This window comes from Cervus elaphus, chromosome 29 (assembly GCF_910594005.1).
Source record: "Cervus elaphus chromosome 29, mCerEla1.1, whole genome shotgun sequence".
NCBI classification, from domain to species: domain Eukaryota; kingdom Metazoa; phylum Chordata; class Mammalia; order Artiodactyla; family Cervidae; genus Cervus; species Cervus elaphus.
In genome coordinates, this window is record NC_057843.1 from 2,986,429 (window position 1) to 3,010,283 (window position 23,855).

The following is a 23,855-nucleotide window of genomic DNA, read 5'->3' on the forward strand; positions in this document are numbered from 1 at the left end:
GGTCCATGGGATTTCCCAGTAAGAATACTGGAGTGGGTTTCCTACTCCAGGGGATCTTCCCAACCCAGGGATTGAACCTGAGTCTCTCGAATTGGTGGGCAGATTCTTTACTACTGCACCAGGTGGAAGCTTTTATAACATTTCCTTAAAAAGAGATAAAGTTCACATTATATGCCATTTTTAACTTATTGGCTTATAAATAATTTACTATAAAATGTCAGTTTCAAAGAAGATTTATGGGAAATTATAAAGTGAATACAGAGTTCTTTACAATAAAATCCAGGATAAAATTAACTGTGTGGGTTGAATATTTATCAAAAGATATGGATGAATTATAAATATATTTTGGAGATCTGATGGGTTCAAGGGCACTTTGAAAGTTGTGTAGTTAAATTACTACAGGCATGACATATTTAGTGAAACCCTATCTGTAAATCAGATAGCACCAATGATTGCTTCTTCTTGGTGAAATACAGATAAATACATAGCATCTGAAATCCATGAGTGCTATGAAGAGTTTGATTTCTTCATAAAGATTCTTTTATAAGTTGGGCCAATCTCTGAAAGGCCTAAAATAGAACAGAGAGAAGAATTAAGAAAATTAGGATGCCATTTAGGAAAAGTCTGTCATAACTTTAAAAATTCAGAAAAAGAGAGTCCATCTTTAGGTTGAGATCAGACAATGTAAGGTCAGGCTTAACCTCAGCTTTATCTGAGTCAGATGCCACCATGTCCACTAATATATGAACATGGAAGTATATCAGAGTCCCAGGAATTTTTTAAAATTCTTATTCCCTCAAGATCATCTTTTTCTGTCACAACACAAATTGGTTTTTGCATATACTCCCTCACTTGCATATGCCTTCTGTATAGTTTAAGTTGTCCAACTCTATTCATATATAACTTATGAAAAGCATATTTAACGATGTGAGAAAGCAAGTAAATCAAGAACACACCCAGAGACACCCATCTCCCAGGATATGTATATGCTCTTCTCACAGTTACTGGATCTCAGTTTATGGCTTGTCTGTGAGTTCCCGACACACCAGTCAGTGCCTAGGAACTTACTTCCTGTTATCTTGGTTGAAGATAGACTTTGTGATTAATCAATTAATTAACTCTAATCATTAATATTATTTTATTTGACCTTTGATGAATTTTTCCTTCAGAGATACAGTGATGACTTAATGAATTTATACTTTTGGCTCATGTTAATTCCATGAAGGAGTGAAAGAGTTTCTCTTTGTAACATGTTGATAATCTGCAAACAATGTTGAGTAGGTCTCAAAATTTCATGAAGACAATAAAAATTCAGCTGCAACTTGCTCTCATCATTTTTCTGAAGAAGTTTGGCAATTTCTTTGAATGGTAGGTTATGACTTTCCAATTATTCTCGCTCTTCAGAAAACAAGGAAGACTACAAATAATGTTGTAACTCACAAATGAACACAAAAAATAAATTGATATCTAGTGTTTCTCTAAAGAGAATATGGTACTCACCAAGTCCATCTGTTCTGGAGAAGCTGAAGAGAAGGATGCTCTGAAGTAGGGGCAAGGAGCTGAACTATCAATGTAGAAACCACATCCCGGAAGCATGAATATCTGACAGAGTTTACAGAAAATAGGTGATATTCCATTAAAGGGACAATAAAAATAGAGGAAAATCTAACCTGAGTAGGGGAAGACTTTTTAAGTTTAAAAGCAATTAAAGAAATCACAAGAGAAAAATCAATTTATATAAAAATTCTGCATGTCATACAGTAAACAAAACTAAAAGCATAGAACTGGAAAAGTATATAAATATTTAATGTAACTAGAAAAGTGAAATAAATCCAAACCTCTTTTTAAGGTATCAAATTTGGAGGTGACCTTTAAGCTGGGACTTGAGAGATAAGTAGGTGTTGGTCAAGCAAAAAGTAAGGGAAGAGTCCTTCAGGGAGAAGATACAGTGTGGAGGCCCCGAGTGAAAAGAAAATTGATTACTCAAAGAGGTAGTAACACTTAATACACAGAGTGATGGAGTAAAAGTGTCAACTGATTGTGTCCAAATGGTGGGACACCTGCTCTACTTGGCGACCTCTGTGGCTGGCAGCTCACTGCCCTAAAGCACATGTCCACTGCTTCCTGGCCATGAAAACACTGTTCCCAGCCTCTCTCTAGATGCCTGTGGCTGAGTGCTTGCATCCCAGCCAGGAGAGGGGACCTCTTGGTGCTCCTTCTCAGCCTGGCCCCTGAACATCTCCCTGTGTGACCCTTCATGCCCTCTGCAGTGTGCAGTCATCATGGATCTGCGTGTTGAAAAATGAAGAGCAAGAAGGTGGCCACGAACCTGGGTCTCTGACTCATGGCAGGAGCAGAGGAGCCTGCAAACCATGTCTTTGAAAATTGTTCCTGAGTCAGAAATAAAATCTTTGAGATGGTTGTCTAGTACAATCATGACATTCAAAGTTTCAAGTAACTGCTTGTTACATGGTGTAAACTTGGGACCTCTCTGCTGAAGTTAGATGAGTTGGGAATGAAATGATCTGGGGCATTCTGGGGAGAAGATTTCAAGGCAGAAGATGAGTTTTGTGTCTTGATTAATGTGCTAACTCGCTTCAGTTGTGTGACACTATGGACAGTAGCCTACCAAGCTCCTCTGTCCATGGGATTCTCCAGGCAAGAATACTGGAATGGATTGTCATGCCCTCATCCAGGGGACCTTCCTGACCCAGGGATCACACCCGCGTCTCCTGCAGATTCTTTACCACTAGTACCACCTGGGAAGCATCTAGAATGAAAACCATCATTTCTCTCAATATTGTGGGACTCTTTTGGAATGTGCCAGAAGCAAATTTCTGTAGAGAAGGAGGAAGTGGTAGTAATTTCCTTCCAAGATGGTCAAAGTCTAGACTAATAGAGTGGTGACAAAGTTGGTGATTATGTAGAAAAGTTAAAGGTACATGCAACAGGGAATATGGAATAAATGAAGGGGACTGAAAAAACTATAATAAAATATGAAGTCTGTATCCTTAGCTCCTAGCTCAGGGATACACACAAATAGCCATTCATCAAATGTTCTGGATGATTATGGCATTGATAAGAAAGCAAACAATGTTATAAAATTGACTTATTATACTAAAATGCACTTCTTTGAGTCATGTAAGTATTTATTAAGCATTTACTATGTGCTGTCATTAGCATTAAAACATTCATAAAGCATGAATCCTGTGCGCAAGTACAACGCTTAGAGAAGGTGAGTGACTTTGCCAGGGGAGTGGATTTGGTCTCAGGTCCAGTCAGCCAGTTCCCAGCTCTGGCCTCTAGACTGCCTCGTCTCTTATGCTCTAGCATGGGAGTTGCCCAATATCAACAGTCTGTTCTTTTGTACTCACTGCTTCAAGAAAAAAGGTATACTAGAAACAGACCTGGGTGTTTAGAAAAGACTGACAAACACAGTAAAGGAATCAATTAATAGAGAAAGGATAATTGGTAAATTGGAAAGCCAGACAAAAAAGTTTAGATTTCTCAGTATAATCAATGCCCCTGAATGAAATCTAAGTATACTTACGATTTAAGTATAAAAGGAGAGAAAAACCCAGTAGCAACCTTTGCAGGATAATTTTAAGTAAAAAAAGCAGGATGTAAACTTTTCTGTGTAATTTTAATCATTTAAAACAATTACATAGCCATATTACAAAATTGACTAAAAATGCAGATCGTCCACAAATGCATGAAAGGATGTTCAACATCACTAATTATCAGAGAAATGCAAAGTAAAACCACAGTGAGATATCACCTCACACCTCTCAGAATGGCTATAAACAAAAAGAACACAAATAACAAGTGTTGGCAAGGATGTGGAGAGAAGGGAACCCTCATGTACTGTTGGTGGGAAAGTAAAGTGGTGCAGTCACTATGGAAAACAATATTGAGGTTCCTCAAAAAAATTAAAAATAGAGCTACCATATGATCCAGCAATTCTAATCCAATCATATATCTGGAAAAATAGAAAACACTAATCTGAATAGATACATATAAAGGAACAACCTAAGTGTTCATCAAACATGAATGAATAAAGAAGATGTGATACACATATACATTGGAACTCAGCCAGAGGAAAATGAAGTCCTGCCATTTGTGACAACATGAATGGACTTGGAGGGTATTATGCCTAGTGAAATAATTCAGAAGAAGAGAAATACCATGTTGTCACTTAGATGCAGAATCTAAAGAATAAATACAACAGAAAGAAACAGACCCATACCTATAGAGAACAAACTTGTGGTTACCAGTGGGAAGAGAGAGCAGGGAGGGGCAATATAGAAATAGAGGAATAAGATGTACAAACTACTATGTATAAAATAAATAAGATACAGGGATATATTATATAGCATAGGGAATATAGCCAATATTTTATAACTTTAAATGAAGTCTAACCTTCAAAAATTTTGAATCAGTATGGTATACACGAGACTAATGTAACATTGTAAATCAACTATACTTTAAAAAAGAATTTCACAGCCAAAATACTAGGTATATACAAACTCCTCAAGAAAATATATCAACAAATGGTAATAAAATCTGGGTGGTAACTCTATGGGCTATTTAAAATTTTTTCATTATGCTTTAATGAAGTATGATGATACTTTCATAGTCAGGAAAAAAACCTTTCTACTTTAAATATTATAATGGCCAATACTTAGCATTGTAAACAATGTTCCAAGCATTAGTCTAAGTGTTTTTCCATGTTGACACCTGTCATCATCATAGCAACCCTAAGAGGGAGAGATTCCTTTTATCTGCATTTTCCAGATGAGACTTGGTAAGAACACCTCACCCAGCACCACGTATCATGGCAGGGCTGGAGCTGGGCTCACTCCTAAGGACTGTGGCTCCAGAGGCTGTGCTCTTAGCCAGTAAGCTAACCAGTAGCTGAGCTGAATGACTGTATTTCCCCTAGTTTAGACCAGGAGACTAATTCTGTAACCCCAAATCTATCGTGATCTTAGGACTTCCCTTGTGGTCCCATGGCTCAGACTTTGCACTCCCAATGCAGAGGCTCTGGGTTTGATCTCTGGGGAACTAGATTGCACATGCCACAGTGAAGCTTTTATGCTGGAACAAAGACTGGTACAGCCAAGTAAATAAGTAAATATTAAAAAAACAGCCCCCCCAATCTATTATGATCCGAATAATAAGGTATCGTAATTGGTAGGCAAAATCATCCTTGAGTTGGTGGGCAACAATAAACATCTCTCGCTGTTTTTGTGAAGATATCACCTTAAAGAAAAAGTATAGCTTCCCCCCCACCCCCCATTTTACCTCTTTCTTAAAGGCTTTTTCTTCAATCAATTTTCTTACATCATGAATGCCCTTAATTTTAACCCACAGAAACATTCCTGCAGTAGGAACATGCCATTCTGCCAAACCTACAAAGAGAAGAAGAGAGGAAATATTTCCTAAGGCCATTGTTTATGATGTCAACTATATTGCTTAAATGATGTACTGCAGTAACTGTAAACTAGTATTTCCAAAAACGTTCCCCAGGGGATAGCATTTTTTTTTTTTAAACATAGTTTTATGAGTCTTGAAAATGAGCGTTACACTTTTATTTCAAAAAGCAAGGGGAACGTTTGAAAGGGAGTGAGGGGACTCATGTATATTTAGGATTTTAGTGGGTCTCAGGGCCATTCAGGAACTCCAGCGTCATGCCCACCTCCCTTCCTTAGAGCTGCCCCTAAGAGACTCTTTCAACTTTAGGAGAGGATTCCTCAACTCTTTCTAGAGTCTTCTAGTGTTTCAATAAATCATATCATTTATATAGTTGTTCAGAAGTCTAATGAAGTTTTTTTTTTTTTTAAATCAATTCAGTTCAGTTTCAGTTTAGTCGCTTAGTCATGTCTGACTCTTTGTGACCCCATGAATCGCAGCACACCAGGCCTCCGTGTCCATCACAAACTCCCGGAATCTACTCAAACTCATGTCCATTGAGTCGGTGATGCCATCCAGCCATCTCATCCTCTGTCGTCCCCTTCTCCTCCTGTCCCCAGTCCCTCCCTGCATCAGGGTCTTTTCCAATGAGTCAACTCTTCGCATGAGGCTCCCAAAGTATTGGAGTTTCAGCTTCAGCATCAGTCTTTCCAGTGAACACCCAGGACTGATCTGCTTTAGGATGGACTGGTTGGATTTCCTTGCAGTCCAAGGGACTCTCAAGAGTCTTCTCCAACACCACAGTTCAAAAGCATCAATTCTTCGGTGCTCAGCTTTCTTCACAGTCCAAATCTCACATCCATATGTGACCACTGGAAAAACAATAGCCTTGACTAGACGGACCTTTGTTGGCAAAGTAACGTCTCTGCTTTTTAATATGCTATCTAGGTTGGTCATAACTTTCCTTCCAAGGAGTAACCGTCTTTTAATTTCATGGCTGCAATCACCATCTGCAGTGATTTTGGAGCCCAAAAAAATAAAGTCTGCCACTGTTTCCACTGTTTCCCCATCTATTTCCCATGAAGTGATGGGACCGGATGCCATGATCTTAGTTTTCTGAATGTTGAGCTTTAAGCCAGCTTTTTCACTCTCCTCTTTCACTTTCATCAAGAGGCTTTTTAGTTCCTCTTTGCTTTCTGCCATAAGGGTGGTGTCATCTGCATATCTGAGATTATTGATATTATTTTAAATCAGAATGTACTAATAATTAAGAGGTATGGGCTTCCCAGGTAGGTCAGTGATAAAGAATCCACCTGCCAATGCAGGAGATGCAGATTTGATTTCTTGGGTTGGGAAGATCCCTTGGAGAAGGTAATAGCAACCCATGCCAGTATTCTTGCCTGGGAAATCCCATGGGCATAGTCCCTGGGGTACCAAAGAGTTGAACATGACTTAGCAACTCAGCATGCATGCACAATTAAGAAGTACTTAAAATTCAAGAATTCCAGGTATATTTGTAGGCTTTGTTTCATTGAATATAAGCATAGAGAAACCAAGAAGGAACAAGAGTTACTTGGATTTTAGTCATTAGTCTTTAGGGGTAAAAAAAAACATGGATGAGTATTAAAACCTTTTTTTCAACATGACAGAAGTGATACAAAAAGATCTTATCAAAAAGATAAGATCTTATCTTATCAAAAAGATAAGACTTCATAGGGAAGCAGATGTGATGGAAACAAGGAATTGATACTTTGTATTTACTATTACTCTTGCCAAATGCATTTTCAGTGGTACAATTAAAGTCACACAATTCATTTTACTTTCTTCATTAATAGACAATTAAATCTAAACCATTCTGAAATCAGATTAGTGATAGAAAATATTAGATAAATGAAGTTAATAATTACAAGGCAAATCACCTGTAATGAGAAATCCACCTTAGATTGCATTTAGTTTGTACTATAGTACCATTTTGTCTTTATGGAGTCAGGTTAGAAAAGGAATATATTGCTCGTGTCACAATTCCTCTTCTGTTTGGAGCAAAATTTTGAAAACCTTTCAGTACAGATGTTGGCTTTAAGTAGGTTATTGCTGGTTGACTGTTAGCCTAATTGATATTTTTTTTAAAGCACAGATCCTCCGCTGAAGTCAGGTTTAGACTTCATAATAGAAACATGTAGAGCTGTGTCAGGGTTTGTGCTGCTGTTCAGTCGCTCAGTCGTGTCTGACTCTGTGACCCCACTGACTGCAGCAAGCCAGGCTTTTCTGTCCTTCACTGTCTTTCAGAATTTGCTCAGACTTGTGTCCATTGAGTGGATGATGCCATCCAACCATCTCATCCTCGGTCGTCCCCTTCTCCTCCTGCCTTCAATCCTTCCCACCATCAGGGTCTTTTCCATTGAGTCAGTTCTTCGCATCAGGTGACCAAAGTATTGGAGCTTCCGCTTCAGCATCAATCCACCCAGTGAATATTCAGGACTGATTTCCTTTAGGATGGACTGGTTGGAGAGTCCAAGGGACTCTCAATAGTCTTCTCCAACACCACAGTTCAAAAGCGTCAGTTCTTCAGTGCTTAGATTTCTTTATGGTCCAACACTCACATCCATATATGACTACTGAAAAAACCATAGCTTTGACTAAATGGACCTTTCTCAGCAAAGTGAAGTCTGTTTTTTAATATGCTGTCTAGGTTTGTCATAACTTTTCTTCCAAAGAGCAAGCATCTTTTAATTTTGTGGCTGCAGTTACCATCCACAGTGATTTTGCAGCCCAAGAAAATAAAGTCTGTCACTGTTTTCATTCTTTTCCCGTCTATTTGTCATGAAGTGATGGGACCAGATGCCATGATCTTAGTTTTCTGAATGCTGAGTTTTAAGCCAGCTTTTCCAGTCTCCTCTTTCACCTTCATGAAGAGGCGATTTAGTTCTTTACTTTCTTCCATTAAGGTGGCATCATCTGCATATCTGAGGTTATTGATATTACTCCTAGCAGTCTTGATTCCAGCTTGTGCTTCATCCAACCTGGCATTTCATGTGATGTATTCTTCATATAAATTAAATAAGCATGGTGACAATATACAGCCTTGACATACTCCTTTTCCAGTTTTGAAATGGTCCATTGTTCATGTCTGGTTCTAACTGTTGCTTCTTGACATGCCTACAGGTTTATCAGGAGGCAGGTAAGGTGGTCTGGTATTCCCAATTCTTTAAGAATTTCCCACAGTTTGTTGTGATCCACACAATCAAAGACTTTAGCACAGTCAGTGAAGCAGAAGTAGATGTTTTTCTTCAATTCCCTTGCTTTTTCTATGATCCAGTGGATGTTGGCAATTTGATGTCTGGTTCCTCTGCCTTTTCTAAATTCAGCTTGAACATCTGGAAGTTCTTGGTTCACGTACTGTTGAAGCCTAGCTTGAAGGATTTTGAGCATTACCTTGCTATCATGTGAAATGAGCAAAATTGTGCTGTAGTTTAAGCATTCTTTGGGATTGCCTTTCTTTGGAATTGGAAAGAAAACTCACCTTTTCCAGTCCTGTGGCCACTGCTGAGTTTTCCCAATTTGCTGGCATATTGAGTGCAGCACTTTCACAGCATCATCTTTTAGGATTTGAAATAGCTTGCCTGGAATTCCATCACCTCCACTAGTTTTGTTCATAGTGATTCTTCCTAAGGTCCACTTGACTTCACACTCCAGGATGTCTGGCTCTAGGTTAGTAACCACACCATAGTGGTTATCCAGGTCATTAAGACCTTTTTTGTACAGTTCTTCTGTGTATTCCTGCCACCTCTTCTCAATTTCTTCTGTTTCTGTTAGGTTCTTACCATTTCTGTCCTTTATTGTGCCCATCTTTGCATGAAATGTTCCCTTGGTATCTCTGATTTTCTTGGAGAGATCTCTAGTCTTTGCCATTCTATTGTTTTCCTTTATTTCTTTGTGCTATTACTACTAAGATTATTCATAGGGTAACATTTTCTTGCCAAGAATCCTCCTGGACCCTGTTTCCTTCCCCAGGATTATTAACAATACTCTGTGGTATCACTCACTCACATAAGCACTGCTGCTCATTCCAGGATAGGATGTGCATTCCACTCACCACTTAACCACTTGTCTGCTGCTGCCATTAATGCATCCCTCTGCTTCCTGTAGAAATCAATAACCCTAGAGGAAGAAAAGAATGAAAAAGATGTGTTTGCTATACTGATTGCAGAATCCAAAAGGCTCTGAGGGTCCAGTCTATAAGAATCTATTTTGTATCTTGATGAAGGTGTTGAATATTTGATGAGGGAATAGACCATATTTCTTTGACCCGTCCAGTGGTAAACTTTCTAATTTGTGGTTTTTCCATTATTTTGGAATAATTAAAAAATGAAAATTAATAGAGTGAAGTCCATTTCTATGTAAAGTATGAAACCTCAAGTACAGTACCTGTCTACGTGAGCCAGGAAGCCCTCTTCTCCCCATTGGTATAGAAGCTGTGAGACCAGGAGCTAAAAAGCATGGGACAGAAACAAGGTTCATGCTCTAAATGTGTTTTTGCCAAAAATGAAAGCAAATCACTCTTGATTATGTGCAGACCACACCAAGAAGATGCACCAAGCTTTTTAGAGTCAGTAACTTATAACAGCGTTGATTAACAACAGTGACAACGACAATATTGTTGCACAATAATATTAAAAATAACAGATATTTATAAGGTTCTCACTTTGTGTCAGAAACCGCTGTAACATGTGAATGTATTAATATTTCAGATTAGTTGGTCTTTGTGATACCCTTATTAGGCTGCTTCTCACAGAGCCTGGACTCAAGTCAGACTGTCTAGTCCCAGATGCCCCCAATAAATGCTGCCCTGGATGGCCTCTCTAAGTATAAAATGCATACAGTTGATGCATGAAGTTATACAGTATTTATACAATATTTCCAGAGATTTTTTATCCAGAATAGATGTTCTAAATGTTGTAAATGGATAGTGAAATTTGATTGATAACAGATACAGAAAATATGGGAAAAGTCCCCAAGGTGATAAAACACAGGGCATCTGCACTTTGTGGAATATATAATATCAAGCAAATGTCCATTCTACATAAACTACTCTTTTGGCCTTCATAGGTAGCAGTTCTGTCCTCAAGGTTTGGTTTTCAAGGTTGCCTTAGGAATGGGTCCAATAATTTCTCAAAGCTTGTGAAGAAATTTATACAATCTCCAAAAATAATTTTACTGTCTTTTAATTAAAATACATTCCGGCCGGTGTCTGTAGGGAGCTGAGCACATGGGCAGTGAAGGCAGACACCTGGCCACTGGCAGGTTTGGAACCCTTGCTCTTAGACTTCAGGACAGTGGAGCGAACTGTGTTACTTCACCAAACCCCTTCCATCCGGTTGAGTTTAACACTGTTTTTATGAGGTTCCTGGGCTAGATGCCAGGACACAAGATGAATGACATCTGACTCTCAAGGGGCGTGGTCTACACTTGAAACAGCATCAGATCCATTCAAAACTCTTTTGCCTTTTAGAGCAAATATGTGCTGTCTAGCTAGTCCATGTGGAGCTACAGATGCAGTCAGTGATATCTCTGTTGGTGACGCTTTACTCTGTCTTATTTGCCAACATCTATTTCTTTTATGATCTGATTCAAAAAATTCATATTTCATAAACTGTCATTACCTGAGCAAAAGTGCTGGGGTGCATTGTTGAAACTTGTATGTGTAAAACAATTCTCTCAATCAAGGGCTTTGGACCAGTTATAAACCCTATTCTCAACCTGCTCAAAACGAAAAGGCACATTACCAATCATGCATTATCAGTTAATACCATGTTACTGATTTCATGAAATTTAACACCTTCTAGTAAAACTACTTCTTATTTAAAGTACACATTTAAACTTAATTGTACACTTAAAATAGAATGAATATCTGATGAGATATTTTTAAATTCTTCTGTACATGCACCCAAATCTGACCAGTCCCCTTACAGGTATAGCTTAATGGTCAAGGATCTTTGACCAGTGGGGATGGATTGGGAGAAAATATGTTAGTAATATTCAAACAGATGTGTTAAGGTGAGTGGAATACAAGCTCCTTAAATGAGAAGCACTTTTTGTACTAAAAGATGCTGAGGGGCAGCCCCTGTCACCTTTATCTGCAGCCTGAAGGCAGAGCCAGGGCCTTACCCCGAGGACAGGACTTTGGAAAAAGAGTCAGCTCGGATGACACGCCCATCCACGTCCATGGAGAGAAATGTCGGTGCCCAGGGCTTGAAATGGAAGATAAATACAGTATTTATATCTGTTAGTCTGTATCCCTACTTTGTGCAGAGTGGGGAAATTTCACATAGGACCTTCTTGTCCCAAGGCTTGAGATCCAGGATGAACAGTTTTCCAGGAAGGATTCTAGGAAAACTAGATTGGAAAAGACTACAATGAGGAGAGCTATCAGCATGCAGGGCTCCTTAGAGAGAGAATGCTGACCCTTAGAACAACTAGAAACACAAAAAAGTATAAATGAAGATGAGCCATGTAGTCAGCGTGCAATGGTGAATCTTCCACATTTATTCCAAAGTAAATGCCCACAGGGAAGGGGGCCGTGGTTGTGTTTAAGGTGGGTGGCAGGCAGGCCTGATAGTCAGGTAAATAGGTAAAAAGCCAAGAGTTGTGTTTCTTTTCAGTAGATTCGTAGTGGGGACTGAACCCATGTGTCTGTTCCCTGCAGCCCTGAGAGCAATTCTAGTGTTAGATTTTGAGGAACCGGGCATTGGAGTCTGTACCATTACTGTTGTCTCCTAGGGAACAATGCTCGCGGACAGTGATGCACATGGACAGTGGGGAAGGATCTAGAAGTCCTTTATTGTGCAGGTGAGTTCCTTCCCTATGTGACAGGGATGGCAGGCAGGGAGCATGATGCTAGGACCGCCCTCCTCTGCTCACAGTTACATCACTGACTGAGCACAGCCCTCCGCCTTCTCTCTGAAGACAGCTCCCAAGTCCTCTAGCCCATCAGCCACCCCTGAGAGACTGAGGCTGACACCCCAGGAGACACCCACTGCACATCCCTGGTACCATGTCTATGGAGTCAAGACGACCTTCACCTTGACTCACATGTTCCTTCACGTGTCTGGCACAGATGGCCAGCCATTATTCTAAAAGTAGGGAATTTCTGGAATAAGCAGTTAACACCACAGATGAAAATATTCAGCAGCCAGGCCAAAATGCAATCACGTGCATTAACAACACGTCGTCTTCTAATTGTGGGCTGAGTTGACACTGTCACTTACCTTGTTGAACTGCATAAAATAGTAAGGATCATCTTCTATGACGAGGAAGTCATATTTTCTTGCGAGCTAAAACATGTTAGATAAAGTTAGAGTAAGGTTAAAGTTAAGAGCTGTCTAAGATGAAAATTACTTGAAATCAGTCATAGTTCTTTGTACTCATTCAATCATTCATTCATTCATCCCAGCAACTACTGAGTCCCCACTGTCCTAGGAGGAGGAACCAGCCCTAAAGGCTCTGTCCTCACAGAACTTTCATTCTGGTGGTAAAGACAGAACCTGAGCTCCTAGATCGTGACCAGAGGAGGATTAGGTGGGAGGTCCTGAGGGCCCAGCAGATGGTTGAAGAGGCTGATGTTTGAGAGAGAGAGACAGGCAAGCTCCAGGGGAGCTCAGGCTGACCGGAAGGATCAGCTGTGCAGATGCTGGGGGAGAAGATGTTTAGACTGAGAGAGCAGGGAGCAATGGCCCTGGAGTCAGAAAACCCTTGGTGTGTTTTAGGGACAGAAGTTTCTAGAAGGCATGGCTGTTTAAGGGACAGAGGGAAGGCTGTGAGAGCCCCCAGGTTGGGAGCAGAGGCCCAGGTCCCATCAGTGTGTGGAAGTGAAGGACTTTTATCTTTATTTTCCGTGTGTGGTGGGAAGCGGCTGGAGTTGGGCCTGGTGCTCCACACGTGAGTAGGAAGGATTCGGTGACTGGTGGTGGGGCCGGCGCTGGGGCACGGGCTGTGTGTGGGGGGAGCAGCCCCGTGAAGGAGTCCCAGGGTCAGCGGGGAGGGTGGCCGAGGAGATGGTGGGTTTGGGTAGTGGGGGCCACGGGATGGACTGGAGGTGGGAGAGGAGGGGCAGACAGAAAAAAAGGGAGTAAGAGGTGAGTGTAACACCCCACCAAGAATAGCATCTCTTTCAATGAAAATATCAATTAAGGGGAAAGAAACATATCATAGTCCACCAGACTGTAGTAATTTCTTGCGTTTAAATTTGTGGCAACACTGGCATAGATGACTTTGTTTTATTAAAAACCATCTTCATTGAGAGCAAGGGGCTAATAAGAGAAGGAACTTGAGAGCACTCTTCTAAAGAGTCAGAAAGAAACAAGAACACAAGTATGTAACACCTTCTCTGAAAATACCTCATAGATTTCCCTTTTGCGCTCAGCTGTTAACGAGTTCCCAGCAGGGTTGTTGCCATTTGGGACAGTGTAAAGAAATTTGGGGGTGTTTTTCTCAGGGTCCTTTGAATCTTCTGGTTTCCATTTGGAAAGTATTTCTCTGAGGGAGTCTGGAATAATCCCGTGCTCATCACTGGAAACATTAATCATGTTGCAGCCCAGGGGTTGCAGCTGTCAAATACACAGAGAAAAGCAAGTCCGAGATTGAGACCTGATTACAAAATATCAGGGCCAAGGGTTCTTACACTAAGGAGAGTGTTACCATTTACACCCTTAAACACAAACCTGCCCTCAGCTCTATGCCCACACTGCATTATCTTCACGATTATGATTAGAACTGGTTCATAAAATAGGTGTTTATTAAGGAATGATTTTGAGAAAGGAAATCAATCATAGAAAGCACCTGTGATGCTCATAAAGAAAAAGTTATAAGCAGAGGTGATACTCAAAATATTGGACAAGCGGTGTAGCGTGGGAGCAACAGACACAGAGCCGGGTGGAGTGGGGTCGTGGCGACCCCCTGCCATGCCAGCATAGCTCTGCACTTTGGGGGTTTCAGGGTGGTCTCAGGAGAGGGGTTGGGGGGCCAGGCTGGTGCTGGGTCACCAAGGAGCATCAGGGCCATGGCTCCTCAAGGGGTGTGCAAGTACTTCAATACTGTACCGACTACAGAGGCTGAAGTTGATAGTAGTGGCCTTGTTCATGAACATAGTTTTATAGAAGTCTTGCACACGGAACTTCAGCCTCTTTCCTTAGAGCCTGGCACAGATCTCTGTTTGGGCATGTGACAGTGTGTGTGCATCCAGCTATTTACATAGATGCAAGTTTTATATGTATAGTTTAGGAACGTAATTAATAATTAGTCTCCAATCATGAAGAAAAGGGAATTATTTTATTTTAGTTTTTAAAGTTGTGGTAAAAACTGTGCCATTCTAAAGTGTGATTCAGTGGCAATAACTGTGTTCGCGATGTGTGCATCTCATGACACTATCCATTCCAGAATCATTTCATCACTCCAAACAGAAACCTGTACCCACTAAGCAACAACTCCCCACTCCCCCCTCCCCAGTGCTTGGTCACCTCTAATCAGCTTCTGGTCTCCATGAGTTTGCTTGTTCTATATATTTTGTATAAGGGGAATCACACAATATTTGTTCTTTTGTGTCTGGCTGCTTTCTTTGAGTGCCTGCAGGGATTGGTTTGCTTTTTTCCTCAGAGAGTGGGTAAAGCTCATGGTTAACTAGTTGAAATTTATTTTGAAATTGAGTTGAAATTTCTTCCCTGTAGTTTCCACCTTTTGGTTCCCGTTCTGTCAACCTAAGGACACACACAGACAAATCTAACTCCTCTGTGACACGGCTAACTTTAATGTAATTGAGGACAATCCTCATGTCCCCATGGATCTCCTCTTTCTGTGGAAAAGAGCATTGAACGTATGGTCTTATTTCTAAATTTTTGTTACTCCGGTTGCTTCTCCCTGACTGTGGTCCAGGCTATGTTCACATCAGCCCCAAAGTATTGTGCCCCAGACAGTGCTGAGTTCTGACCAGGGCCCAGCAGAGCAGGTGATCCACTTCTTCATTCTGGGTCTAGAGTCTTATAATAAACACTAGATGTGAACGTCCTGGTCATACTGATAGGTTTAGTTACATTACATTGACATATGATTTGTCTTAGACATGTGGTAATATAGACAGTAATGACAAAAGACAAAATGTCTTTACAAAAGTAAAGACAAAATGTCTTTGTAAATTAAGAGGCATTTCAAGTGAAATATTAAGAACACTGGACATGATTTTGCACAACTGAATTTTAGCACCTCTACACTTAGAGTTTGTAAAAAGAAATGCATATATCAGAAGTTATGGTTAGCATATTTTGCTTCTGTTAAAACTTCTCTTCTTCACAAAGAAGGATGCTATTGTATTTTTCAGTGGGCAGATAATTCTAAAGGTGCAGTGCTTTCTCTTTATTTACTATAAAAAAGAGTTGCCTTTTGTAAGAATGTGTACTCACAGCATGAATTGTTCCTGAATAAACAGGTTCATTTACAAGGATATTATCTCCAGGATTAACGATCATTTCAAACACCTAACAAAAGAAGCACAGGTTAGCTTGGAGAGTATGATTTCCAGTTGTAGAAATCCCCACAACTTTTTTTTGAGCTGACCAGGGTTCCAGAGTGGGAGTTGGCAAGTTTTCCATAAATGCCAGATGGGACGTGTTCTGTGGGCCTGGGGTCTGTGCTGCCCCTACTCATCTCTGCCTCTGTGGTGAGAGCACAGCCACAGGCGACATGCAAGCCGATGGCGTGGCTGAGCTCCAGCAACGCGCTACTTAAGGATCAGACAGGGGATGATTCTCTGTGGCTCTCAAGCCACAGTTTGCCAACCTCTCATCTACACTGAAAAATAACAGAACTGATTTGGATCCTAAACACATTTATGCTTTCTTTGAAAGAAGTTTGTCTCTGTTATAAGCCAGGCCTGTGTAATGTATGGAGAGAAAGCGAAGATTATATGGATGGTTTTACCCTCCTGAAGGTGCTAGTGTGCTGAGCTAGACACTGCTCAGATAAATACACATGTAGCATCAGCGATACGCACTACTGTGTGATGCCAGTGTTCTAAGTGCGCATCACTCAGCAGACCTGGGGTATTCAGGGAAGGCTTCCTTGAGGAAGTGAAGAGTTGGGGAAGAGGTGACAATAGGTACACATTTGAGAAACTGAAAGATTCCTGTGGCTTGAGGTGGAGTGTGAAGAGGAGAGTGGAGGGAGGTCAGAAGAAAGTGGAGGGACAGCATCCCATGGAGGCCTTTGGACAAGTGAGCCAGGGAGAGTTTTAAGTAGAGGGCGGGACCCAGGAGTCATGAGATCAGACAAGTGTAAGAGAAGGTCATGCTGGCTGCAAAATCAAAGTATGAAAGAAAATGAGAATCCAGGTGGAGTCTGGGAAGATTTTAGGCTCATTTGGGAGGTTTTTGCTGCAGTCCCAGGCAAAGGCAAGGGTGGTCTGGATGAGGTGGTGGAGCTGAAGAGAACTGAGGGGCATTTAGGAAACCAGAAGCAAGGGACGTGACTGTGGGCTGAGGGGAAGTGTAGAAGGAGGGGGTAAGGAGGGACCTCTGGATTTCTGGCTGTACAGTAAGGAGGTGATGGGAGGGGTGTCATTCACTGGAAAACACCCCGAATGTTGTCTGTTTCTGAGGGAGAAGCAGGTGAGTGTTTTGGTGTGAGGTGCCACTGAAGCAGCCTGGGATGAGGCCAGTGGGGGCGGTGGACACGTGGATGTGGAGGGCGCCTGGTGATGGAGGCGTGGGCCTGATCCCCTGGTGTGATGCCCAGGGGCGGTGTGTGCAGGAAGGGGAGGAGGCCTGAGGCCCAGTCTTGCGGGGCTCCTGTGAACCATGGACACTGCAGGGTGGGCAGGGCAAGGACGGGGGACTGTTCCAGAAAGGGTGGTTTCAGCAAGGGCGTGGGAGACTCAGAGGTCAAGGGAGACCAGGCCTGCAAATCAGAGCGGATCTTGAGGACAGTGTGATGCCTCAGGACATCAGTAGAGCCAGACAGAGATGTTCCTGCCTGAATCAGAGGGGTCCTTTCCTGTCAGGGGACGTTTGATTGTAAGGAATCCAATATGTTGCCACTTCTCAAGGATTCTCTGTTCCTTATCAGTTCCTATTCTGGGAACGAGTGACACAGCACGCTGTTCCCAGGACTGAGGTCATAGGATGAGACATGTATGAATCCCCTTCAGTGACTCTTTTCAGCATCTGTGACCTTGTATGTATTAGACTATCCATATTGTGGCTATTGATAAAATTTCTTCCTGTGTAATAGCTGAGTAATCATCTTACTAAAGATACATAAGCCTGCATTTCTGCTAATAAAGCACCCTTGCTCCATCAGAGCTTGGGTCCCCATGTCTGTCTTTCTTTCTTTCTCTCTCTCTTTCACTTTCTTATTGTCAACTCCAGACCACCAGGTTCCGGTCTATTAAAGGACCCCAACACGTTCCAACTAATCTTACCCAAGGCACAGAACCATCCTTTCCTACCCTGGGATGTTTCATCATCCCCAGGTCAAGCCTCTCCTCTGTATCATTTTAACAACCTAGAGCTCTTGACAAACATCACGGCCAGTATCCATTGAGACAGAAGATCTGACTTTTCTTTCCTGATTTGGCCTAGGATATTCCATTTACTATTTCTTATGAGCTTTAGGCGTTTTACGACAAACACAGTTTCCTCTGACAAGTTAGTTGATTTACATTTTACAGGCCCTCCTAGGACCAATCAAATCCATGTATAGTCCATGGATCAGATGAAAACCTCATGACCAACATTTCCTATGCTGGTAAGGGGACATGACAAAGTCCAAAATCCTAAATGAGGAGTGAGTGCTGTTTATTATTAGAGATTTTTACACCTAAAATAATATTTATTCTGGAGAGCAAAGTGGAAGAAATGTTAAACCGTATTCCCAGGAGGCCTCTGTAACTGCATGGCTATAAGCCAGTGAGTTACTAATGTTTTTGGCCATGTGTGCTGTCTTCCTCTTTGATAGGACTAATGTTGAGACAGACAAAGAAGAAACTTTCCAGAGCATCTTTTGTGGGGGAAAAATAAAGGCTCATGGTGTACCTTTCTAAGAAAGGTATTTCACTGAAAAGAACTTTTTTCCTACTGGTCTGGGGCATCACAAATATTTCTCTTCAAGGAAAAAAAAAACCTCAAACAGCAGCTTATCCATGTCTTTGTCCTAATTAAGTCATAAAACAGGGAGGAAGTTTTAAAGTGTTATTACTTCAATACATTATTCTATAATAATAATTTAATTAAAATTCATTAAAAGTAACCAGATTATAGGTTTCACATTTACATAAGAGGAACAAGAAAACCACTCTGGTTTGATATAAACAAGAGTCATACTTTAAGCTAGATGTGCAGACTAATATAGAACCTCCTTATCCAGGAGTAATTATTCAAGAAAAAGAAAAGAAAAAGATATGAGACTGAGAACACGGTCTCTTTAAATGGGGGCACACGCAGTGTTGGAGACCTCAGTGGGCTACCAGGAGAGGGGCGGAGAGAGAGACAAACAGAAAGAATGAAAGAGAGACAGAGAGACCGCCAGCCCAGGGGAGGAGTTAGCCACAGCCACAGACGCATCCTCAGATCTGGAGAAGCACGGCTGAGAGGGAGACACAGAGAGAAGATGCCAGCCCAGGGGAGAAGGCAGCCACAGCCACAGATGCATCCTCAGATCTGGAGAAGCGCGGCAGAGAGGGAGACAGAGAGAGAAGACGCCAGCCCAGGGGAGAAGGCAGCCACAGCCACAGATGCATCCTTAGATCTGGAGAAGCAAAGCAGAGAGGGAGACAGAGAGAGAAGACGCCAGCCCAGGGGAGAAGTCAGCCACAGCCACAGACGCATCCTTAGATCTGGAGAAGTGTGGCCGAGAGGGAGACAGAGAAGACGCCAGCCCAGGGGAGAAGTCAGCCACAGCCGCAGACGCATTCTTAGATCTGGAGAAGTGTGGCCGAGAGGGAGACAGAGAGAGAAGACGCCAGCCCAGGGGAGAAGGCAGCCACAGCCACAGATGCATCCTTAGATCTGGAGAAGCACAGCCGAGAGGGAGACAGAGAGAGAAGACGCCAGCTCAGGGGAGAAGTCAGCCACAGCCACAGACGCATCCTCAGATCTGGAGAAGTGTGGCCGAGAGGGAGACAGAGAGACATAGAAGACGCCAGCCCAGGGGAGAAGTCAGCCACAGCCACAGACGCATCCTTAGATCTGGAGAAGTGCGGCCAAGAGAGAGAGAGAGAAGACGCCAGCCCAGGAGAGAAGTCAGCCACAGCCGCAGACGCATCCTCAGATCTGTAGAAGCGTGGCCGAGAGGGAGATGGGGCGCAGGAGGCCGCTGGTAGAGACAATGACAGCAGCAGACACGCAAAGGGATGAGGCCTTATCTCAGGAGGGTCACGACACACCCTCGAAGAATTTAAAAGTCATACGGACATAACCACAGTCTAACTCAAATTAGCCTGCATCTCTGAGCCACATGACTGATCAGAGCTCACTAAGCTGCAGGGAAGCTTGTCCTAAGGACTCAGCGCTCTGGGCTCTCTGTTTAAGAGGAATCATGTTGGTGAATGTCTTCAGGTTCCCTTTATGATTCTGTTGAAGATTTCCTAACCCACAAAACATGCTGCTCTGTGGTTAAGGGAGAGATGGCAATATGGGTGCACGTGTTAGATTCTTTCCATGGGTGCCCTTCCCCTCCACTCTTACCTTACAGAGACCTTGTTGGCTGCCACATGTGACGCATATGTCCATCTGCCCTTGGCTGGGTGCATAATGGATGGTGGGCGGATTATGCAATTTTACTTGTAACTGTTTTAGCCAGGATAACAGCTCTGGGATTCTAAAGCATAAAATGCATTTAAAAATTGACAGTAGTGAAAATCATAATAGTAGACAGCAACTAAATGGTCATATCAGGCACTTTATATATTCAGTTTAAAAATCTTTGAATTCCTTTCGCTGATATTACTATCTTTACTTAAAATACAAGGCAAGAAGCTTACAGAGTAAGAAATTCACATAAATTAATCAGCTGGTGGTTAAATGAGTTGAGACTTGAATCTAAAGCTTTCTTATTCCAAAGCCTATAGTTTTTCTTTTCCGTTAGAGCATTCACTATGGTATTGCTTTTTTGTTTTTCTTAGGGAGATTTTTGTAGGATACCTGAAGTTCAGGTTCATTAAGTTCTTTGCATCATGGAAAGAAAAGCCTGTATGTGTTAGTTGCTTAGTCGTTTCCTACTCTTTCCAACACCATGAAATGTAGCTTGCCAGGCTTCTCTGTCCATGGGATTATGCTTGTAAGAATACTGGAGTGGGTTGTCATTTTTTTCTGTAGGGGATCTTCCCAACCCCAGGATCAAACCCACATCTCTTATGTCTCCTGCATTGGCAGGTGTGTTCTCGGTATACATTATATACAATTATGTACCTAACATGCATTATTCTTCCATCACAAAGCAATGGACTAATAAAACATAATTAATAGACAGTCTGTAAGTTACTCTTCATCAGTGGAAGAAGACCAGCTAAGGAAAGCTTTAGAATAGTTGTTCCATTTGCCTTTATGAAATTAAATACATCTGAACTGCAGGCAACACATTTCCATAGCTGCCTGGTTAGCATGGAAACATAATCATTAAAACTTTTTCTCAGGACCTAAAATGTCTGCTTCCTGCGTCATCCACTCCTCCTTTCTCCTATCCTGGTTTCTTTACCTATCTGTTTTCTCTCTTTTTTTTTTTTTTTCCCAGTCTGAGCACAAATGGTACCTACTTTAAAAAACTTCTCCCTCTCCTAGTCATAGAAGGTTGAGAATCAGTCACTAGGGATCTTAAGTAGTCAGAAACATTGCTGCTCTTAATTACTCTTTGAAAACTCTTCCCCAAACCTTCCTAAATGCTGAATATCCGGTTTAAAAAGACACAAGATGCTTTATCTGCTGGCTGTAGAATACTGCTCATGAAAATGAACCAACTAAGTTAAATTATCTATTGATCAGATTGAGAGGAGGAGGCGAAGGGGGCGGCAGAGCATAAGGTGGTTGGATAGCATCACTGACACAGTGGACATGAGTTTGAGTAAACTCTGGGAGATAGTGAAGGACAGGGAAGCCATGTGTGCTACGGTCCATGGGGTCACAGAGTCCACACAAGTTAGCAGCTGAATTACTGATCAGTACCCAGCACTCTGAGAATACTGCAGTGCTCTCTTCATCATCTGTTCATTAAACTGGATGGGTTTTCCGTTTTCTATGGTGATAACGGCAGTCTTGAAAGGGAACGTGTTGGGGTTTGGTGCCCCAGTTGCCAAGGAGATGACAGATTTCGGTGCCTTGCTCAGTATTTCAGCTACAATAAATATGGAAAAGAAGAAGAAACACTTTCAGTGAAGACTTTCATAAACAGAGATGGTTCAGCATGTTTCATTAAAGTCAATAACACTTTACAGTGTAACCATGTCTAGTGATAGAATGCTAGTCTGGAAGAAACATAGAAGATGACTTGTCTGGACTGACCTCAGTAGTGGAGGAACTGAGGAATCAACACGTGCCACTGAGAAGGCCAACTGATCACCCAGACAAAGCAGAGGCCACAGTAACAGAAAACCCTCCTCCACTAGGCCCTCCCTGCCCGCCAGGCTCCCACACCCGCTTCTTTCCTGTGTCCCCGCCCTCCCACTCTGCACGCGCCTGCAGGCTGTGCTGAACCCTGACCCCTGCGCCCAGGAGAACCCCCTGGTCTCTAACCAGGACCGCGGCCTGGCCTCTCTCTGTTGCAGATTCACTGCCCTCGCGCCAGTTCCAGCCCGATTTCTGTGCCAGTCTGCGCAGAGCCAGGTTCACCCAGGCTGGAGCCGCTTTGCGGGGACCCCCACCCCCACTTCCAGCCCATGGGAGAGGGGCGCAGCTCGGACTCACTCATGACTCGGATGGTAGAAGGCTTTCTGGCCGCGCTCGTGGCGGTGATGAACCGAGCGTAATTCATTCTCCGATTGGAGCACCAAGACCCTCCTTCGGTGGCTGAAGACTAGGAAAACCGAGAATCTTCCTCAGTCCGGCCGCCTAACCCTTGCCTGAGAAAGGCACCTCCTCTGGGTATTGGTTTCTGGCGTGCAGGGCCAGGAGAGGCCGCCAGAGTCCCGGCTGCAGGCTGCGCTCGGGCCTGGTTAGGATCCGGCAGTGGGTGGCAGGCCTGACAAAGTCCACTCCCAGGGTCACGACGCGTGCCCCCTCCCTCCCTGCGTGACGTAGTCTAGAGCCAATGGCCACCGCTCCAGTCGGTTTCTCGCCACGAGACCACGCCTCCTCCCCCGTAGTGGCTGCGTGCCGCACCTCGGGTCTCGTCTCCGCCTCCAACCTGTGAGCCCTGGCGTCCCTGTGGGTGCAGGTCAACCCCACTCCTGGCCGCGCCTCTGAACCGGTCCTCTCCTCCAGACCGAGAACACGCCTCCATTCCGGCCCCGCCCTGATGGTCCGCCCCTCCAATCCGAGGCCCGGCCGGGCGCCTCTGGCTCGGTTGTGTGTCTTGGGGCAGGCAGTGTAGGGAGCTGGCCTCGCCGCATTAGCAGCTTGAACCGGACCTGCAGTCCTGGCCAGGAGCAGGATAGTAGGGCCGATAAAATGGAGATGTTGATGTTACTAGAGATTCAGGATTTCCCCCTCACATTTAGTTAGTGTGATTACGTTAGATCCTTAATACAAACTTAAACATCTTCCCTTTGTCAGTAGGAACCTCTTCTGGGTATTGGTTTCTGGCGTGTAGGGCCTAGGAGAAAATTAGCCTTTGCAGCTATATTCTTGTACAGGTGTGTGCTTCGTATAGTACTGATTCCATACAGAAGTTTATTTTTTAAAGTATGGAATTAATCCCCACCCACATTTCCAGTCAATGGTAACAAAACTAAGGGAGCCAAAACTGAAGAGCTTTCTCTTCATAAGATGCAGGCTCTGAACCTTCATCAGTTTGCTGAATTTTCCACTCGGCTGCGGGAGTGGGACAGGTGAGAGTTTGAGGGTGCTGATTCATTGTGGGGTGGTGATGATTGAGTCCAGGTAGACGGGAAGAGAAGTGACCCATCAGAGCAGATGCTGGAATGCAGGGGCCCTGGGTTTGTGCTTGGAAATTCAAGGCAGAGAACGGACAGTGTGGTGGGAAAGGGTAGTAAAGGGCAACGCTAGTGACAGCTTGCCTGAAGAGCAGAAGCTGAAAATGGAAGAGGTGATTGATTGCTGGAAAATCAAAGAGACCCGGCTTTGAAACTGTCAGGAGCAACCACAGGAGGAATTCTGCTGAGGGTGTGGAAGGAGTGATCAACGTTCGCAGCTCAGGCTGCCTTTTAAAGGCTTGGCTTAGGACTCTTGGGTACAGAATGAATTATAAGGCCAGGTGTTCTGGACCCAGTCATTCTCTAAACATTTGTTGAG

General features: G+C 42.9%; 1 protein-coding gene across 1 annotated transcript; it reads right to left on the reverse strand.

Moving 5' to 3' along the window:
- Window positions 1–217: 217 nt before the first annotated feature.
- LOC122685868 (kynurenine/alpha-aminoadipate aminotransferase, mitochondrial) lies at window positions 218–22,809 on the reverse strand. The gene is made up of 13 exons (XM_043890910.1): window positions 22,350–22,809; window positions 21,612–21,780; window positions 20,139–20,271; window positions 15,861–15,935; window positions 13,806–14,015; window positions 12,678–12,743; window positions 11,578–11,660; window positions 11,073–11,169; window positions 9,838–9,899; window positions 9,506–9,570; window positions 5,305–5,411; window positions 1,501–1,602; window positions 218–569 (listed from the first exon to the last, which is right to left on the reverse strand). Exons 1-13 carry the CDS (start codon window positions 22,414–22,416, stop codon window positions 528–530), a joined length of 1,278 nt encoding a protein of 425 aa, XP_043746845.1. The 5' UTR covers window positions 22,417–22,809; the 3' UTR covers window positions 218–527.
- Between the last annotated feature and the right edge of the window lie 1,046 nt (window positions 22,810–23,855).